Source organism: Caenorhabditis briggsae, assembly GCF_000004555.2.
Source record: "Caenorhabditis briggsae complete genome, chrIV, whole genome shotgun sequence".
Classification (NCBI taxonomy): domain Eukaryota; kingdom Metazoa; phylum Nematoda; class Chromadorea; order Rhabditida; family Rhabditidae; genus Caenorhabditis; species Caenorhabditis briggsae.
Genome location: NC_013487.2, coordinates 10,506,286 through 10,523,427, shown reverse-complemented (window position 1 = coordinate 10,523,427; position 17,142 = coordinate 10,506,286). Strand labels below are relative to the sequence as shown.

Genomic DNA, 17,142 nt, shown 5'->3' with positions numbered 1-17,142 from the left:
AGTCGGTTATCCAAGTGGTTCCGATGGCCCGTCGACAGTCCGTCAACGACCCGTTGATCCTCTTTCGGCTGCCAACTAGCAGTCATTTTTCACTGAACAATACAATATCAAAATTTATTTTTTTAGCTACCGACACTTTTCTCTGAAATTCAAAAATTCAGAACTTTCGAAACACTTGCGAGTTGTACTTAAACTGAACATTTTTTACTCAAAATATTGTATTTTCTGAAAGCTAACAACTCCAGGAGCAAAAAACATTCGAAAGAATGCTCCAATTCGAAAATTTAGAATATCAGAAACTCGAAAACTGAGCAGTTCGAAAATTCAAAAGATATTTGAAACTCTGAAATTGAAATATGCAGAAATCTTCCCTCGAAATGCGTAGGTCAATGAAAGTCGATAAGACGAGAATTCGATAAAAAAAAGAAAAAAAAGAAAAGTTATCAGGAAATGAAAGCTTTGAAAATCGAAGATTTGAATTCGGAGGTCAGTGTGATCCAGTAGATCCTTTGCTGCCAGAAAGCTCAGCGTACGCTATCAATTTCTATTTAATTTTCTTTTAAAATTTGATTTCGGTCATATGGTAAAAGGGGGACGTTCAGTGATAAACACCTAGCCATGAACCCCAAACAATGGCGACCTGAGGCCTTTTAGTACTTTTTTACTTCAATGACGTCGATCAGTCTTCTAAAAAACGAAATAGCAATGAGTAGCGCATCGGAAGCTTTCTGACAATGGGCAGCATTCAGCTCTTTCCAGCATCTCATATCGAATCCTCCTTGCTCATCCGTTGCCCAGTGATCGTAGAGACGCCAATAGTATTCGTAGAAGTGATCGGATACCTTGCCTTCCCAGCTGCACTGGAAGCTCGTTGCAACTCGGACTCCTCATCGACTCCTCTGCCCAACTTTTCGTTGATTTCTCCAGCTTATATAGCACCCGGAGATCAGATCTGGAGATAAGATAAGAAAAGAGTTCATTAAAGTTGTCAGCACGCGGAATTTCTGGTTCTTTTTTGTAATTAAAAAACGAAAATAGTAAATTCACGTCAGATTACTGTAGTTTTTTATTTAGATCAGTGTTTTGAAAGCATGTAAACCTAGATCAACAGCATCAGTAGATCTCTCACATCAGGACACCTAGAATTTTAGAATGGGAACTATGAGAATTTTCAAAGTTTTGAAATCACTCGACATCTTTGAATCTCAGACTTCCAGAATATCGAAATTTCAGAATTTCAGAATTTCCTACAGTACCGTGCAATAAGATATACAATTCGTGTTTTTCAACTGTAACTTTGTTCAAAATAGAGCTGAAGCGTCAAACTTTTTTGTGAAATATAGCAAGTCTCCCAAGAAAAATGAAACAAACCACTCTCAACTTGAAAAATAAAAGAAAACATTTTAGTGGAAAAATTCACTTTTTGAAAAACTTCGAATTTTTGTGTCGTTTTTTAAAAAATCTGGGAAAAATAGAAAACGGTGATGAATGTGGAATATAACATTTTGAACATTATAAAAGAGACTTTGACCAACTTTTAAGCAAATCATGCATCATCGAAGTACAATTCCGTGTATGGAACGGCTTCTCGAAGTGTCAACTAGAGGTTTCCGGCTTCTGGGCTTTTCCAACTATCGTTGTCCAATTTCAAGTTGTCAATGTTTGGTTTTTTGTGTTTTTATTATTTTTCAGGTGTTTTTCTACAATATATTCTCATTTATCACTCAAAAGATGTTTCTTTCAGCTCCAAAAAATGATTTTATAAATTGAGAGTCAAGCAAAAACAAGTATGAGGGTTACTTTTATTCATCGTGTCAGAGTCGGCTGCTGGAATTTGACACTTTTTTCAATAGGTATCAATAATACAGTTCCGTTAAACCCTATAAAACATAATTTTGTGATGCGGAAAGCCCATGGAGACGATAGAACTGATTTCAAAAGTGATTTCATTTAGTAAATTAATGAAATGAAAGAACACTGGTTCAGTTTCATTTCCAGAGTGTTCCATTCATCAATTTTCAACGATTTATTTGTAAGAAGAAGTTATTGCTATTGTTTGAGTATGACTAACATGAGATTCTCTCTTTTTCAAGGTCAAATTTTTTATCTGAGCCAACAGAGGGATGAAATAACGTGAACCCCAATACAAAACAGATCCCGCAAGCCGAGAATGATCATTCAACAAGCGTTCCATACACGGAATTGTACTTCGATGATGCATGATTTGCTTAAAAGTTGGTCAAAGTCTCTTTTATAATGTTCAAAATGTTATATTCCACATTCATCACCGTTTTCTATTTTTCCCAGATTTTTAAAAAAATGACCCAAAAATTCGAAGTTTTTCAAAAAGTGAATTTTTCCACTAAAATGTTTTCTTTTATTTTTCAAGTGGAGAGTGGTTTGTTTCATTTTTCTTGGGAGACTTGCTATATTTCACAAAAAAAAAAAAAAAAAAAAAACACGAATTGTATATATGAAAAACACGAATTGTATATCTTATTGCACGGTACTGTAGGAAATTCTGAAATTCTGAAATTCTGAAATTTCGATATTCTGGAAGTCTGAGATTCAAAGATGTCGAGTGATTTCAAAACTTTGAAAATTCTCATAGTTCCCATTCTAAAATTCTAGGTGTCCTGATGTGAGAGATCTACTGATGCTGTTGATCTAGGTTTACATGCTTTCAAAACACTGATCTAAATCAAAAACTACAGTAATTTGACGTGAATTTACTATTTTCGTTTTTTAATTACAAAAAAGAACCAGAAATTCCGCGTGCTGACAACTTTAATGAACTCTTTTCTTATCTTATCTCCAGATCTGATCTCCGGGTGCTATATAAGCTGGAGAAATCAACGAAAAGTTGGGCCGAGGAGTCGATGAGGAGTCCGAGTTGTAACGAGCTTCCAGGGCAGCTGGGAAGGCAAGGTATCCGATCACTTCTACGAATACTATTGGCGTCTCTACGATCACTGGGCAACGGATGAGCAAGGAGGATTCGATATGAGATGCTGGAAAGAGCTGAATGCTGCCCATTGTCAGAAAGCTTCCGATGCGCTACTCATTGCTATTTCGTTTTTTAGAAGACTGATCGACGTCATTGAAGTAAAAAAGTACTAAAAGGCCTCAGGTCGCCATTGTTTGGGGTTCATGGCTAGGTGTTTATCACTGAACGTCCCCCTTTTACCATATGACCGAAATCAAATTTTAAAAGAAAATTAAATAGAAATTGATAGCGTACGCTGAGCTTTCTGGCAGCAAAGGATCTACTGGATCACACTGACCTCCGAATTCAAATCTTCGATTTTCAAAGCTTTCACTTCCTGATAACTTTTCTTTTTTTTTCTTTTTTATCTGTTACCCAATAAACATTGAGCATCGTATCCTCTGATTCCAGAACGCTCTTTTCCAGAATACATTAATTCTGAACAATAGTAAAATATGATTTTTCCAGTTATAACACAAAAAATTGTTCATCAAGAAAATAAAATCATAAATAAAACACTGGAAAACAGTCTAAAATTTTAACAATCAAATAAATAAAAATCAAACAAAAACAACGAGTTTGGATCAACATCAAAGCTAGAAAGCATTTGACTAATCAAAATCTCCTGCTTCTTTTGAATTGTGTCGTATTTATAGATGGCTCATATAGACCATCCAGGTTAGCACTAGCATGGGATGATTTGTCCGGAAGATTCAGCACATACGGGCATCTGTTGTAAGGCTGAAAATTACAGACGATAATAATTGATTGGAAAGACTATAATAATTCTTACATCTGCTGTGAAGAACTGAGACGGCGTTTGGATTCGCATGCCTCTAACTAGAAGAGGTGGTTCTTGTAACTTGAGTAAATTGACTGGAGTAACCACGTATACAGATCGTTCCTCGACGTTCACTCCTCGAATGATTCCGAAACCAATGCATTGCAGAGCAGGAGACGTCGAATCAATCACGCTCAGTGATGGCATATCCTGTTTACCATTCAGCTTCCGTGTTTTTAAATCTGGATTTTTGACACACAAAGCGATTAGTTGAGTGTTGATTGATGAAAAAATGTGGCAATCTTCGACCAGTAAATCCATAGGAAGACAAATGGTGATGTTGCTGAAATTCGGGATCAATCATGGGTGAAAATAATAGTTGAGCTTATATATACCGGAAATTCAGTCTATATGGAGGGACCGAAGCAAAACTGGCGATAGTTGGCCTTGGCAAAAGTGACGAAAAATATCCGGTAATTGTCAATTCACGGTGCAAAGGAGCAGGAAGCTTTTTCTGGTTTGGTAGTCCAATAACTCCCACTGAGTTATTCGCGAAGATTTCGACAACTTTGCACTTCTCGAATTCCTGAAACAAATTTCTTCTTATTATTCTAATTTGAAATCTTCCTTAAATCAGGGATCCGGATTTGGAATTCCGAAAATACCGAGCATTTTCGGAACCGGAATAATTGAATTGGAATGAAATTTTTTCGGAATCAGAACTTTTTGGACTATTTCAAAGACGTAGTGACTACAAAATTACGAAAATTTCAAAATCGGAATATTCCGAAATGTTCGAAATTCCGAACATTTCGAGATTCCGAAAAAATCCTGAAAGGCCATTTTGAACATCTCTGCCGCTAGATAGGTATTCTGATGTTTTCACTAACCTTGAAACTGTAACGAGCCTCTGTCTGATCTCTGAAGATTTCAACACACAAATCTGGTTCGATAACCCGAATAATTCCATCCAATATTTCAGCTCCTTCATCCACTATCCAGCCCATTGAATTCACGATACATACCGATCCTGGCTCGCTAATTAGCTTGAACTTGTTGAACAGTCTTTCAAATATATCCTGAATGTTTGTTTTTGGTTATTCGAGTTGCAAACCAAAACTAACCATATAATGATCAATGTTGTTGTCGTTAACTGTAATATCACCATAGAAATATGAATTATCAAATGTTTTCTTCTGATGCCCGTATGGTTTATCCAAAAGCGGAGACGTCACTTTTGTCAATGAGATACATCCATTTGGAGTGAATTCGCTTTGTCCAATATCACAGTCAAGAACATATACGTGTTCGTAGCCACTGAAAAATTGATCCTAGAAATAAAATCAAAAAACCAAATACATACTTCGAAAGACACCGATTCACTAAATTCCGCATCAAATTTGATTTTCCAGCTCCTTTGTGGCCAATTGGGAGGATTGATGTCTTGACTCCGTCCGCTTCAAAATCAGAAAATATTTCCAAAATTTGTTAATGAATTTATATAACCTTTTAGACTGTTCAACCGATTTAGATGAGTGTTCAAACGAGCCTCATCATCTTGTGGATATATGCGAAAGTCATCGCGGCTTATATGGAAATGTGGAGGGAGAATGATTTGTTTTTGAATCGAAGAATGAATCAAGAAGTTCTGAAAAAACATTGTTATATCTAAATGACTTAATGTTATTGACTGACGGTAATAACACCAGAGACTGTAGCCTCTGCTGTATCTAGAACTTTATTGAACACCAGAACTACCGGTTCTTTCTCTCCTATCATCTGCATAATATCTGAATAACACTTTGGAGCCACTTCTTTCAGTCGAAATTTCAATCGGGAGTGTTTGTATGCGGTCGATGAATCGATTGAGGTTTTCAGAATCACCTCAAATGTATTCGATATAATGACACCGGTTCTTTTTCTGTCATACCGGAAGATCCATTCTTTGCGGTGCAGAAATTTTCAGAAAGTTTCCTTTTTCACAAGAGACTGACGGCAGAACAAAGTCATTTATAGATGCTTTCCCAGCTGAAACGAGAATATTGAATTAGCAAATAAAGGAATAACTACTTGCCCAAGCAAAGAATGGAACACGATCCGTAGATGGAAAGTCTCTCTCCAGGTTGCACAATGTAGACTTCCAAATTGTCATCTTTGCATTCATACCGTATCACTTCATTCATAGCTGTAAATCGAATTGAATATATTCAAAGGGGACTCCGACAAAAACAGGTATTGCATGAAAATGTGTTTAAAATATATAGATTCGATTAGAAAAGAACAACTTTGAAGAATCGCTTCACAATATGAGAAACCTCAGAACTCGTCCAAAATTTCAATTTCCAGCAAAACGGGAAATTCTAGACCGCCTTGAAGTTTCCGGTTACAGATATTATAATTCCGATTCATCCGGTGAAGATGACAGAAGCAGATTCTATTTAGAAATTTTCTTACAGTCATTATTTTATTGAAAAGCACTTTAAAACAGATGGTTGGAATGGCAAGAAAAACATATATGAAGAAGTGTTTCAGGTCTTTCAAGGAATCGTTGGAGTTGTGTTTTTGCAGAGGCATTCTACGACTTGGGCCATAGTCGGTCGGAGTTTCCTGTCGACACAGACACCAGCTAGTCCAATATCAAGCAGGGTGTCCCAAAACTGTTCTTCAAATTCGTTGGCAAGTGCTGGAGCTTTCCGATCAACTAGGATTTCTCGAAGGGGAATCTTTTGTCGACGAGCCAATTCTTTGTTCAACTGGCAGAATTCAACAAGACCACGTGTTTTCGACTTTCTGAGTAGGCACGCTGTCCCGATGCTATCTCCAGCAATACGATTCCATAGCTGTAAACATCCAGTTTCGTTGTCAAAATCTTCGAAGTTATAAATTCGGGAGCCAAGTAAGCCAGTGTTCCTTTGATATGTGAAGCTATTAATGGACGCTTTTCAGTTGCTTCAACTTCCGCCTGCCCGTCACGACATAATCCGAAATCTCCTAATTTCGGTTCCATATGTTTATCCAGAAGAATGTTGGCGGTTTTCACATCCCCATGGATCAAAGGAGTTTTAGCGAAGGAGTGAAGAAAATGAATACCACGTGCTGCTCCGATGCTTATTTCCTTCCTCTGAACCCATGTCAACGGTGTTGTTCCCTTCTGAATTCGAGACAAAGCTTTGAAAACTTCGACTTTTTGTATTACTCACCCTACACAGTAACCTATCTTCCAAAGATCCGTTCGCCATAAATTGATATACTAGACATGGCTCCGGTCCTTCTAGGGAGTAAGCGTATATCGGGAGAATGTTGTCATGTCTGAATCTAGCCAGCGTTCTCAATTCAGTTAAACTCTGTCTCAATCGTTCTTTCTCCGCTTTTGATCCTTGTTGCGTGCTGTTATCGTTCCCGGCGAAAATCCGTTTGACAGCAACCATACCACCGGTTGCTCTGATTTCTCCTTTGTATACAGTACCATATCCTCCTTTGCCAATTACGTTATTTACAGAAAATCCTTTGGTGGCTTCTGACAATTCTTGGTATGTTACCGGAAGTGTTCCTTCAATAGCCACACGCAATGGGTCGTTTGTGGAAGAGCTGAAATATAATTTAAAAGAAACAGTCAAAATTTTGATAAAACAAACGTTGTTATAGATTGTGTTGGTGTCGATGTCATATCCTTCGAATCAATTTTCTTCAAACGAGATGCAGTTTGTTGTGTTCCAGCAGGTGGAACGATCGGACGAAGTCTTCGTGCCGGATTCAGAACTTTTTCTTCTAGATAATGGTACTTTTCGTCTACTGTAAAACAATGGGTTTGATTAGAACCAAATTTATCAGTAACCTTCACTCTTCATAACTCTCATCAACCGGATCAGTTTTGTTTTAGCGAAGAGCTGATAAAGATGTACCACAGTGAACCCTTTCGAGCACCAAATCCTTAGAAGCAACATTGATGGACTTTGATTGTAACTTCCGTATCTTTTACACGCTTCAACATCTCGCATCGCGATTCCTGACATGTATGGAGCTGAAATACAGAGAATTTAGTTCGGAAGAAGGAAATTGGTTACCAATTGTCTCCCATGTGTTATCAGTGTCTAGTATATCACACAGGTGCTGTAGAACGCTCCGTTTCATGAATATAATAATTTTAGAATTTGGTTTACTGCCAACCATTTTCTAGAAGAAATACTAACTGCATAATGGAAGGATGCATATGAAAAATTACCTGATTTTCCGAAGCTGTTCGGTGCACCTATAAGCCAGAGGAAATCCTTTTTTCGGTGTTTTCGCGGGCGCAATATTCAGAAGGGACGCGCTCGTTGTTTTCTCTTGTCGCCTCGTTTCTCTCCAATACATCGTTCTTTTCTCTGCTCTCTCGTTTTCTGCTGCAAATAAGTATTCTTCTTCTTCTTCTTTTACTTCAATGAATTCGAAACTTTGAAAGTCGTAAAGAGGACATCGAGAAAATCATGAACTTAATGAAAATTTTCATCTGGTTAATGCTTTTTTTTATGAAAAAGTCAGATTCTCAAACTATAAAAAGCATTCACTAGAGCTATGTAGTTAAATAGTGTTCTACATTAGTGTTCTACAGCAGGAACACATCTCCGCCATTTTCAATAGTTTTTTGCTGGAAGATATTCATGAAGGATCGGCAGACTGAGTAACGATTGATCCTGTCGAATATCAAATACTCCATCCTGCCCATTTGCATACCTTATGAATTTATTCGCCTTGATCATTCTACTTGTTTTGGAACCTCATGTGACCCCAATGCCAAGAAGCGTTTGTACACCTGCGTCTCATAGATGCAACGTTCTCTAACTTTGGAACGTCGTTAGGCATCAACATAAATTTGCGAACTCGAACGGGGTCTCTCGATATTTTCATAGGCTTGTTTCTTTGCTCCATCATATTTTTCCAGTTACAATGGGAACATCACAATCTCATTCGAGAACTCCTTCGCGGGAACCACTACCAAACGGACATCAAGTGATGGATGTTCTGGACCCAACAGATAAAACTCCAAGACGAGGAAGAAAACGAAAAACTGGCAAAGGAGATGAAATAGAAACAAAGAAAATAGCCAAGCTGAACACATGCGCCTATGTTTATCAGAAGTTATTTCTTGAGGTCAGAGCAAACAGTGCACAAATGTACAGATCATTTTTGCAGGGAGAGGATTCTGATATCACAATTGCGGCATGTGGCAGGGAATGGAAGGTTCATAAACTTTATCTCAAACAGACAAAATTTTTCGAAGTCAGCCTTTATCGGTAAACTCCAGATGCATTCTTTCTTTCCAGATGATGCTTGAAGGTTCTTGGGCGGAATCAAAAAGTGGGAGAATCGATATGGAAATAACTGATCCGAACATTGATGCAGACGGATTGAATGCAGTTTTCGGAAGTTTATATCATAACGAAATAGAAATTGATCTGGAAAAAATAGAAGGAACTGTGGCAGCTGCTTCGTATATTGTGCTGGACAGTGTCCGTGAAAGATGTGCAGAGATGATGATATCAGCTTTGAGCACAGATAATGCGGTTCGATATTATGAACTATCCACAGCTATGGGTTGGATTACGTTCGCGAGAAGTCTATAGAGTTGATTCTTCATCAATTTTGGAAAATCTTGTCTGTTCGTGAAAAATTAAGAGAAGTTAGCCACGACCTGCTCGAAACTATTCTCACATCACCGAACATGTTTACACTGGAAGGTGAATACGATCTATACCAGCATGTTTTACAAGTAAGTTGTATCTTAAATTAGAAATCACACTAAATACCGCGTTTTAGTGGATCTATATGAAGGAGAATCCCGATTGCAACCACGATGAACCTAATGAGCAGTTCAATTCAAATATCAAGAACTTTTTCAAAACAGCGAATAGTGACTTTTTGCTCATGAAGTACGTTGATATCATTTCAAAAATTCGCATGGGACAAATCCTAATACGTTCTGACACGATAACTACGATCAAAAACGATGGACTGATTCCGATCCAAATAGTAGACGGAATATCTTCACAGTTATGGTTTTCCTTGCTACAAAATGAGGAAAACCCAAAGTAAGTTGAACTGGAGAGCTCGTTTCCAATCATATTGCGGTTCAGACCGTTAGAGATGAGCGACGATGAATTTTTCGAAACATGCAACAGACTAGGCAGATCATTGGATTCTTTCCCGGTATGCGTTTTATACCTATTGAAGCAGAATGACACTGCTTTCCAGAAATGTTGGCGTTGGGTGGGATACAACTCGGGAGTTGATATAATGCTACATGTTAACGACTACTCGGTCTGTATCATAAGAAACTGCCTAAATAGGAAAACACCATACTCAGTGAATTTGAAGTCGGCACACGTTCTGCACTTCAGGTAAATCTAGCTAGATATCTAGTTGAGGTGACAATGAGGTTTCAATTGATTTCTGCTTCAGATTGGTTATTTGTGATTTTAAAGGACAAATTTCGTTTGATACCGGAAGAACAAGCTGGGCAATGAAACCCGATGAAACCAAAACAGTTTTTCGTCTAAATGAAGACATTTCGACACCAATTTCAGTTCACTTCCAATACTTAATTCATAAGCCAATCGACAGTTCGACTTGTGTGAAAAAATATGTGGAAGAACTGAAAGCGAAGAATAATGGAGATGTGGAACCATAAGCAGATGAAAAACTGATGTAAATTTGTAATTATGATAACTTCTCACTACTGTTCTCTGTTATAATTTCCTTTTTATACTATGTATTCTTGTACTTTTGAAATAAGGAATGAATCCATGAAATATAAAATATTATCGTTCTTCGAATAAACCGGCAACTGCCATTGCCATATATTTTGTTGCCAGCGGTGAGAGTCCGCTAGTTCTCAGTAGTCGCAGGAACCTGATTGATGCGGTATCACGCTGTGGACTTTCGATTATTTGACGACATGATCACCTTCATAGCAGTCGAATCACTATGAACTGAACATGATCCGAGTAGTCTCTTGTGTTTTTGTTCTTACCACTTCCATAGTTACATCACAACCGCTACTTTTTCCTCATGGATGGTTTGAAAGCAAGAATTTGCGACCGAGAGATGCAATCATGCTTAACATGATGGCACAATCTAATCTCGAGTACGGAGGTGTCACATTAGAGGTAAGTCTCTACTTATTCTGAGCAACTCACAGATGATCTGAATACTTTCTAAATCAACTTATAGGAACTGGATAAGCTTGACGCTGTTCGAAAGCAGATACCACGTCCGGAAAAGCTGGCAAGAGATAGAGAAGAAGACGATGTTGAACTGGATAGACAACCAGCGTTCACGGCGGAAGGTGAAAAAATAGAGAATGAGGAAAAGAAGGAAACAGATGATCCAGAAATTGGTAACGACCTCAAAAAGAAAGCCCCGTTTCGAAGAGTTCAGTTGAAATTACAAAAAAGTAAGTTCACACTTTGTTACTTGAATTCTCTAATCGTTTCGTTCAGAAAGATCAACAGAGGCAGAGCCAACTAAAGATTCAGCGAATCCTTTCGAAGAAATCGCCACTAGATCTCCTCCCAGAGACAGAATGACTATGAGACAGCTTAGAAACCGGAACAGAAAACACAGGAAAAAGATGGCGAGATACAGAAAAAATGGGTTCCTCACCAGAGATGACATCATTAAAAGCAAAGCGTGAGTTTTTTTAGTTTTAAAATAGCAGTACGATTTAACTTTTCAGATCAACTCAATCTAATGTAAAAATCACTGACCGTACTTATGAGAAAGCAGAATTCGACGAAAAATTGAGAAACCATGCTCAGGATACATGGGAAAGAGAAAATAAAGCAGCCGAAAAAGTACGGGAAGACATGGCAGCGGGAAGAAAAGAGGAGATCGAGCCAGAGCCTATCAGTCCAGCTATGAAGCTTCTCGCCAAGGAACATTCAGATATAGATCGCCGAATTGCAATTGCTGAACAGACGATGCCAAGGAAAGTGGATAGACTTCCAAACAACCCTTACAGTAATGTGGACCTCAGAAAACCGACAGTGCTAACACTACCCCTACCACCACTAGACAAGTTGAAAGAAGAAGTACAGTAATCTGACTGGTAATTAACCCCTCGAAAAATATTTAGACATTTAATATATTGGTGCAATCGATACATTTATTCATCATGCAATAAAATTATAAGATCTTGTATTTATAAAACATTCTCAAGAATAATGCAATATATAAATTTTAAAAGAGTTGAGACTATGGGGAAACTATGGGACGGCGTCTTGTGATCTTGATGTGGACAGGGGAGACTGGACGCATAATGATTTCCATTTTCGGACGGACCTGTAATTGCAATCAGTATAATATCATGGTTTTTTCATAGTCTTACCTCATGCATTGGTTCAATAGAGGTCACGTCGAAATGTCTCAAGATGTGAGTCATTATAACTTTCTCTTCAATGAGTGCGAACCGTTGTCCAATACAGTTACGACTACCAGCCGAGAACGGAATGAATGCAAATGGTTTACGGCCGACTGAGTTCTCTGGCAGAAAACGATCCGGGTCGAATACTTCTGGATCTTTCCACTGAGCAGGGTCGCGATGTACGAGGTATAGGTTTAGAAGAAGAGTAACTCCTTTTGGGATGTTGATTCCTCCGATAACTTGATCCTCGCTCAGTTCTCTCATGATAATTGGAACAGATGACCGAATTCTCAGTGACTCTTTGAGCACACATTCCAGATATTTGAGTCTAGCCAAATGTTCAGTAGTCACATCTTCCTCATCTCCCAGTACTTCGTCGAGTTCCGCTTGCACTTTTCTTTGAATTTCCGGATGGTTTCCAATCAAATGAATCGCCCACATCAGACCTGTGGATGTTGTATCGTGACCTTCAAACATAAAAGTGTCTACTTCAGCTTGAACATCTGTTTCGTCCATTTGACCGCTTTGAACCATATCGAGCAGTAAATCCAAAAATGCAAGACGTCCTTCCATTTTGTAACCTGACTCTTTCAGGGCTTCTTTTCTCTCAATGATGACCTAAAACAATATTTTCGCCTTTCTTATATCGAACAGTTCGGTTACCTTTTTAGTGAAACTATGAAGAATGTTCAAGCATTTCTCGTGAGTCTTTCCATCCTCAGTTCTGAAAATTAATCCGATTTATTAAAAATACAAAGTGTGTCAAACGAACAGGCTATAGATATGCGAGTTCCATAGCAAGGGATTATTCGTTCTTCGTGAAATCAGTTCGTTGATGGTGTGAACAGCCCAGACGTACTCGTTGTTCTGAAATACGTAATAATTGACTCTGGTTTTTTCAGTAGTTAATAACCTCCGATAACTGAGCACCGATCGATTTCCCCATTGAAGTTTCACAAATAATATCCAGAGTGCAGAGGGTTACTGTAGAGAGCACATCGATGTTTTCGCTGAAACACATTGTATCGGTATATTCACAAAAAAAACTTTGCAAATTACTCTTTTCCCATATAGCACATTTTCTGAACCATAATTTTCGATTGTTCATTGAAAATAGGAAGAAAGTCTTTGAGAATATCGTAATGGAAAGTGGGCGTCAGGAGTTTTCTTTTTGGGCGCCACTGGTCCTTTCGACTAGTCAAAATGCTTCTTCCCAGCCATGGTTCCAGTTGCTTATAGGCAAAACCTTTATCCAGATGTTTACTCGAAGCAAGGATAGTTTCAACGAGTTCCGCAGAGTATAACATCAAACAGGGAAATGGTCCAATCCAGAGAAGGCACATACGGGGATCGGGATACAAGTATCCCATTCCAATAACTTGATTCATGAAACCTTCTGGATCTGGCTTGGTGATGAGACCATGTCCGACGATGGGATACGATCTTGGTTGATTAATGTGCTGATAAGTATCTATTTCAGATTGAAACAACATGCACATCAAACCTTCAATTTATGACGCATTCTCAAGTGCTTGAACAGGAGCCACATAAACACGGTCGCAAATGCTACCAGCACAACGGGAATGATAACCCCCATTTGAGCAAGAAACTGAAAATCCAATAAATTATATTCAATTAGATTCAATTAGAAACGAACAGAAAAAAAACAACTGCCAATAAACTCATATGCTTCAAGGGAAACTTTTACAAGCATCAGAAAGCTGCGAAATATTTAGTCTTTTGGATTCATCGATAATCAGAAAAAAACTATGTTTGCTTTCGAAAAAAAGTTTCAGAATTAGAGATGAAAATTGTAGAGCGACAGTAGAATTTTCAAAATTCGCGCGTCGTGCTGACACCACTACAATTGTTCAGCTTAAAATCCTTTGATAAAGTACTGTACTTCCACTGAATATTCGCAAAAAAAAAATGAACAGAACATATTTTCAGGTTTCAAAAAATGTGCAAAATTTTAGATAAATGACTAAAAACTAGTAGGCTAAAAACTAAAAATCGCACAGAGTAAATGCTACACGAAACACAAACTAATGGGGTTATTCAGGGAGTCGGCAAAAAGGAAAACAACTCCGCGAAAACTCGGGGAGTGTTCCAATCTGGCTGAAACTTTGGGGAAAACTGGAGAAAACTATGGGAAACATTTTGCCAAAGTTTGAGGTCAAAATATCGACTTTGAAAATTTGGCTGGAATTTCAGCTACAGTAGACAGGAAACGTTTTTTTACGTTTCGAGACCTATGCACCTTCAACAAGTACGGTGGTCTACCGCGCCGGCGCCGAAAAATTATATTCAACGAAGCTGATTTGTTTTTCATGATAATTTGCTTTTTTTCCCTTTCCTACCAATTCGAAGCTAGTCGTTTCAAATCATCAGCGACGATCGCCCTTTCTATGCTTCTCATATTTTCACTTCAATGAAACCGTTTTACTGAATTCTGTCTTTTGTAGGGCAATTCCACACTAACCATGAGTCAACAGAACGAGCTCAACACATACATGGTCCCGAACAAGCCAATAAACGGGCGAATTTACGAAAGTCCGGCTCCCAGCCAAGCTCACAACGAGTCTGCAAATGCGACATTTGGCGGATGCTTCAATTCGTACAACTCCTCGTGGGTTCCTTCAAAAAACAACGGACAGCCGTTCACACCAATGTTCCAATCAACTCCAAAACAGGCTGGAGGTTCATTCAAAGTTGGTTTTTGCGTGTGTTGTGCACTGAATAGCCTCTAATTCCAGCATTCATCATGGCGAAACGCTACTCCATCGTCCACTCCACGCCGCCAGAACGGCGATCTCGGATCTGTTCACGTTCGTCTCATCGACCTTGAGCTCAACAATGCGACTACTTCTTCTTTGAACACTTCTCATAACCGTTCTTTGAGAAGTACTCTCCCTGTTTGGGCGATCGATGAGAACGGGGGAGTTTCAGAGAGCGTCACTCTGAAAGACGTTCTTGTCAACGAGGCTCTCATTGAGTTTGCTACTGACAAAAATGGATGTCGTTTCCTGCAAGAGCAGTATCCAGAACACTCTGACGGAGGGATTCACGATGATATTTTCCGTAGAATGGTTGAGGATCGCAGCATGTTCCTCTCCATGTGTCGTAACATGTTCGGAAATTTCTTTGTCCAGCGGATGGTCGAGTGCTCGAATAATGAAGAACAAGAAATTGTTATGGAACATCTTGTGACTGAAATGTACACTCTCTGCTTGGATAAGAGTGCATGTCGTGTGATTCAACTCGCTGTCCAGAAGCTGGAAGTTCATCTAGCCTCCCGTCTCGCAGCGGAGCTCCGTGATTCTGATCTCGTTCGCCTCAGCATCGATCAAAACGGAAATCATGTCATTCAGAAGATAATCAAGACGCTTCCAGTTTCTGCCTGGGATTTCGTTGTGAAATTCTTCTGCAATGACGAAAATCTCATTGCTGTTTGCCAAGACAAGTACGGGTGCCGAGTTGTTCAATCCACAATCGAGAAATTGTCTGAAGATCCACATTTGGAATGCTACAGTCAACGTCTTCATCTGCTCAAGAACTTGATGGTCGGAGTTACTCGCAACTGCGGTCAACTGGCTTCTAATGAGTTCGCCAACTACGTCGTTCAACATGTTGTGAAGTGTGGTGGAGCAATGGAAACATTCAGAGATATCATCATTGAGCAATGCCTTCTGTACGTTTCTATTTTACTATCATGAACAAAACATCTATTTCAGGCGCAATCTTCTATCGATGTCCCAGGAGAAGTATGCATCCCACGTTGTCGAAGTTGCTTTCCTTCGTGCACCACATCGCTTGGCATTCGAAATGATGGAGGAAATCTTTGAAGGTTATATTCCACACCCAGAGACCAATCGCGACGCACTTGATATCTTGCTGTTCCACCAATACGGAAACTATGTCATTCAGCAAATGATCAACATCTGCTGCAATGCCATTCTTGGAAGAAGGTGTGGTTCTTATACCATTGCTGCTGTTGCTAAAAGGCATACTTGTAAAATTCCGGGCCGGGCCTGAGGAAAATTTTGAGGCCCGGGCCCGGCCCGGAAGGCCCGGTAGCAAAAATTGTGTCATTTTGAACCGAATTTTGAGCTCTCAATACAATTTTCTATACTTTTTTGTGCTTTTTGGATTGTTTGTCTGTTTGATCAAAAAATATCAAAAAAAAAATCACATAAGGGTCCCCCCTTATGTGTTTTTTGAAATTTTCAAAACTTGTGGAATGACAGGCCCGGCCCGTTACAAGTATGCTAAAAGGTTTCTTTTCAGTGATCGTCATCTTGAGCAGAAGGAGATCGAGCAGTACACCAAATGGCTGGAGCGTATCAAGGAACGTGTGTCCCGCAACTCGAACCGCCTAGAACGCTTCTCTTCCGGTAAAAAGATCATCGAGGCTCTTCATGCATCTTCCATTGGTACACTCATGTCACCATCAGCTGGGCAGTATCACTAGTTCACCGTTGTTAATGATACCGGGTTCCCGAAAGCTCGTTCTTCAGAGACTATTATATTCAACTAATTTATTTGCACCCATCATAAATACTCACCTTATATTATTATTATTATCCAATCCTTTTCTCACCCAAAGCCCATTGCATTATACTTTTTATTTGCTAATCCAGATTGTCATTTACATGAATAAATTGTAAAATAGTTTGTTTTTATATTTTGTTTTTCTGTGATCAAATGTTCATATTGGAAAAATTCTCTGAAATTTTCTCGCAGGATGTTCAATGGAAACAGCTGGCTGGTGCGGTTTCGAATTTTCTGCGATTTTAATAAGAAGAATGTCAGCCACAAAAATCAAAAAAAAATTCGGTGAAAAAGCTCGAAAAGGTCTTTGACCCAAGTCCGTCCACATTGCACGCAAAGTATAGTGGACGGCGGAACCCGGAAGATGTCGGTACATCTGGGGGACCCCACTATATAACCGACCTCGTTTTGGAGGTCTTTCGG

At 38.9% G+C, this 17,142-nt stretch overlaps 8 protein-coding genes across 8 annotated transcripts; 4 read left to right on the top strand and 4 right to left on the bottom strand.

Annotated features, from left to right (window-relative positions):
• Nucleotides 1-734: 734 nt before the first annotated feature.
• Nucleotides 735-962, top strand: CBG01767 (the record flags this gene model as incomplete). The annotated part of the gene is made up of 1 exon (XM_002634152.1): nt 735-962. One exon carries the CDS (start codon nt 735-737, stop codon nt 960-962), a length of 228 nt encoding a protein of 75 aa, XP_002634198.1.
• A 1,846-nt stretch (nt 963-2,808) lies between these two features.
• Nucleotides 2,809-3,036, bottom strand: CBG01768 (the record flags this gene model as incomplete). The annotated part of the gene is made up of 1 exon (XM_002634153.1): nt 2,809-3,036. One exon carries the CDS (start codon nt 3,034-3,036, stop codon nt 2,809-2,811), a length of 228 nt encoding a protein of 75 aa, XP_002634199.1.
• Nucleotides 3,037-3,601: 565 nt separating this feature from the next.
• On the bottom strand, nt 3,602-5,931 carry Cbr-nol-9 (the record flags this gene model as incomplete). The annotated part of the gene is made up of 10 exons (XM_045235830.1): nt 3,602-3,727; nt 3,780-4,110; nt 4,163-4,353; nt 4,658-4,846; nt 4,892-5,084; nt 5,131-5,224; nt 5,274-5,415; nt 5,463-5,651; nt 5,698-5,795; nt 5,838-5,931. 10 exons carry the CDS (start codon nt 5,929-5,931, stop codon nt 3,602-3,604), a joined length of 1,647 nt encoding a protein of 548 aa, XP_045091888.1.
• A 585-nt stretch (nt 5,932-6,516) lies between these two features.
• On the bottom strand, nt 6,517-7,898 carry Cbr-pik-1 (the record flags this gene model as incomplete). The annotated part of the gene is made up of 5 exons (XM_045235829.1): nt 6,517-6,918; nt 6,968-7,355; nt 7,403-7,559; nt 7,603-7,788; nt 7,832-7,898. The coding sequence occupies 5 exons, from the start codon at nt 7,896-7,898 to the stop codon at nt 6,517-6,519; spliced, it is 1,200 nt and encodes a 399-aa protein (XP_045091887.1).
• Nucleotides 7,899-8,693: 795 nt separating this feature from the next.
• Cbr-gcl-1 lies at nt 8,694-10,434 on the top strand (the record flags this gene model as incomplete). Its single annotated transcript, XM_045235828.1, has 6 exons — nt 8,694-9,026; nt 9,071-9,351; nt 9,423-9,516; nt 9,564-9,835; nt 9,881-10,144; nt 10,206-10,434. The coding sequence occupies 6 exons, from the start codon at nt 8,694-8,696 to the stop codon at nt 10,432-10,434; spliced, it is 1,473 nt and encodes a 490-aa protein (XP_045091886.1).
• Nucleotides 10,435-10,741: 307 nt separating this feature from the next.
• Nucleotides 10,742-11,845, top strand: CBG01772 (the record flags this gene model as incomplete). The annotated part of the gene is made up of 4 exons (XM_002634157.1): nt 10,742-10,912; nt 10,977-11,199; nt 11,246-11,435; nt 11,482-11,845. The coding sequence occupies 4 exons, from the start codon at nt 10,742-10,744 to the stop codon at nt 11,843-11,845; spliced, it is 948 nt and encodes a 315-aa protein (XP_002634203.1).
• A 154-nt stretch (nt 11,846-11,999) lies between these two features.
• On the bottom strand, nt 12,000-13,765 carry Cbr-cyp-31A3 (the record flags this gene model as incomplete). Its single annotated transcript, XM_002634158.1, has 7 exons — nt 12,000-12,086; nt 12,133-12,786; nt 12,832-12,892; nt 12,941-13,035; nt 13,082-13,178; nt 13,228-13,628; nt 13,673-13,765. 7 exons carry the CDS (start codon nt 13,763-13,765, stop codon nt 12,000-12,002), a joined length of 1,488 nt encoding a protein of 495 aa, XP_002634204.1.
• Nucleotides 13,766-14,651: 886 nt separating this feature from the next.
• On the top strand, nt 14,652-16,639 carry Cbr-puf-11 (the record flags this gene model as incomplete). The annotated part of the gene is made up of 4 exons (XM_002634159.1): nt 14,652-14,879; nt 14,925-15,859; nt 15,903-16,136; nt 16,456-16,639. 4 exons carry the CDS (start codon nt 14,652-14,654, stop codon nt 16,637-16,639), a joined length of 1,581 nt encoding a protein of 526 aa, XP_002634205.1.
• Between the last annotated feature and the right edge of the window lie 503 nt (nt 16,640-17,142).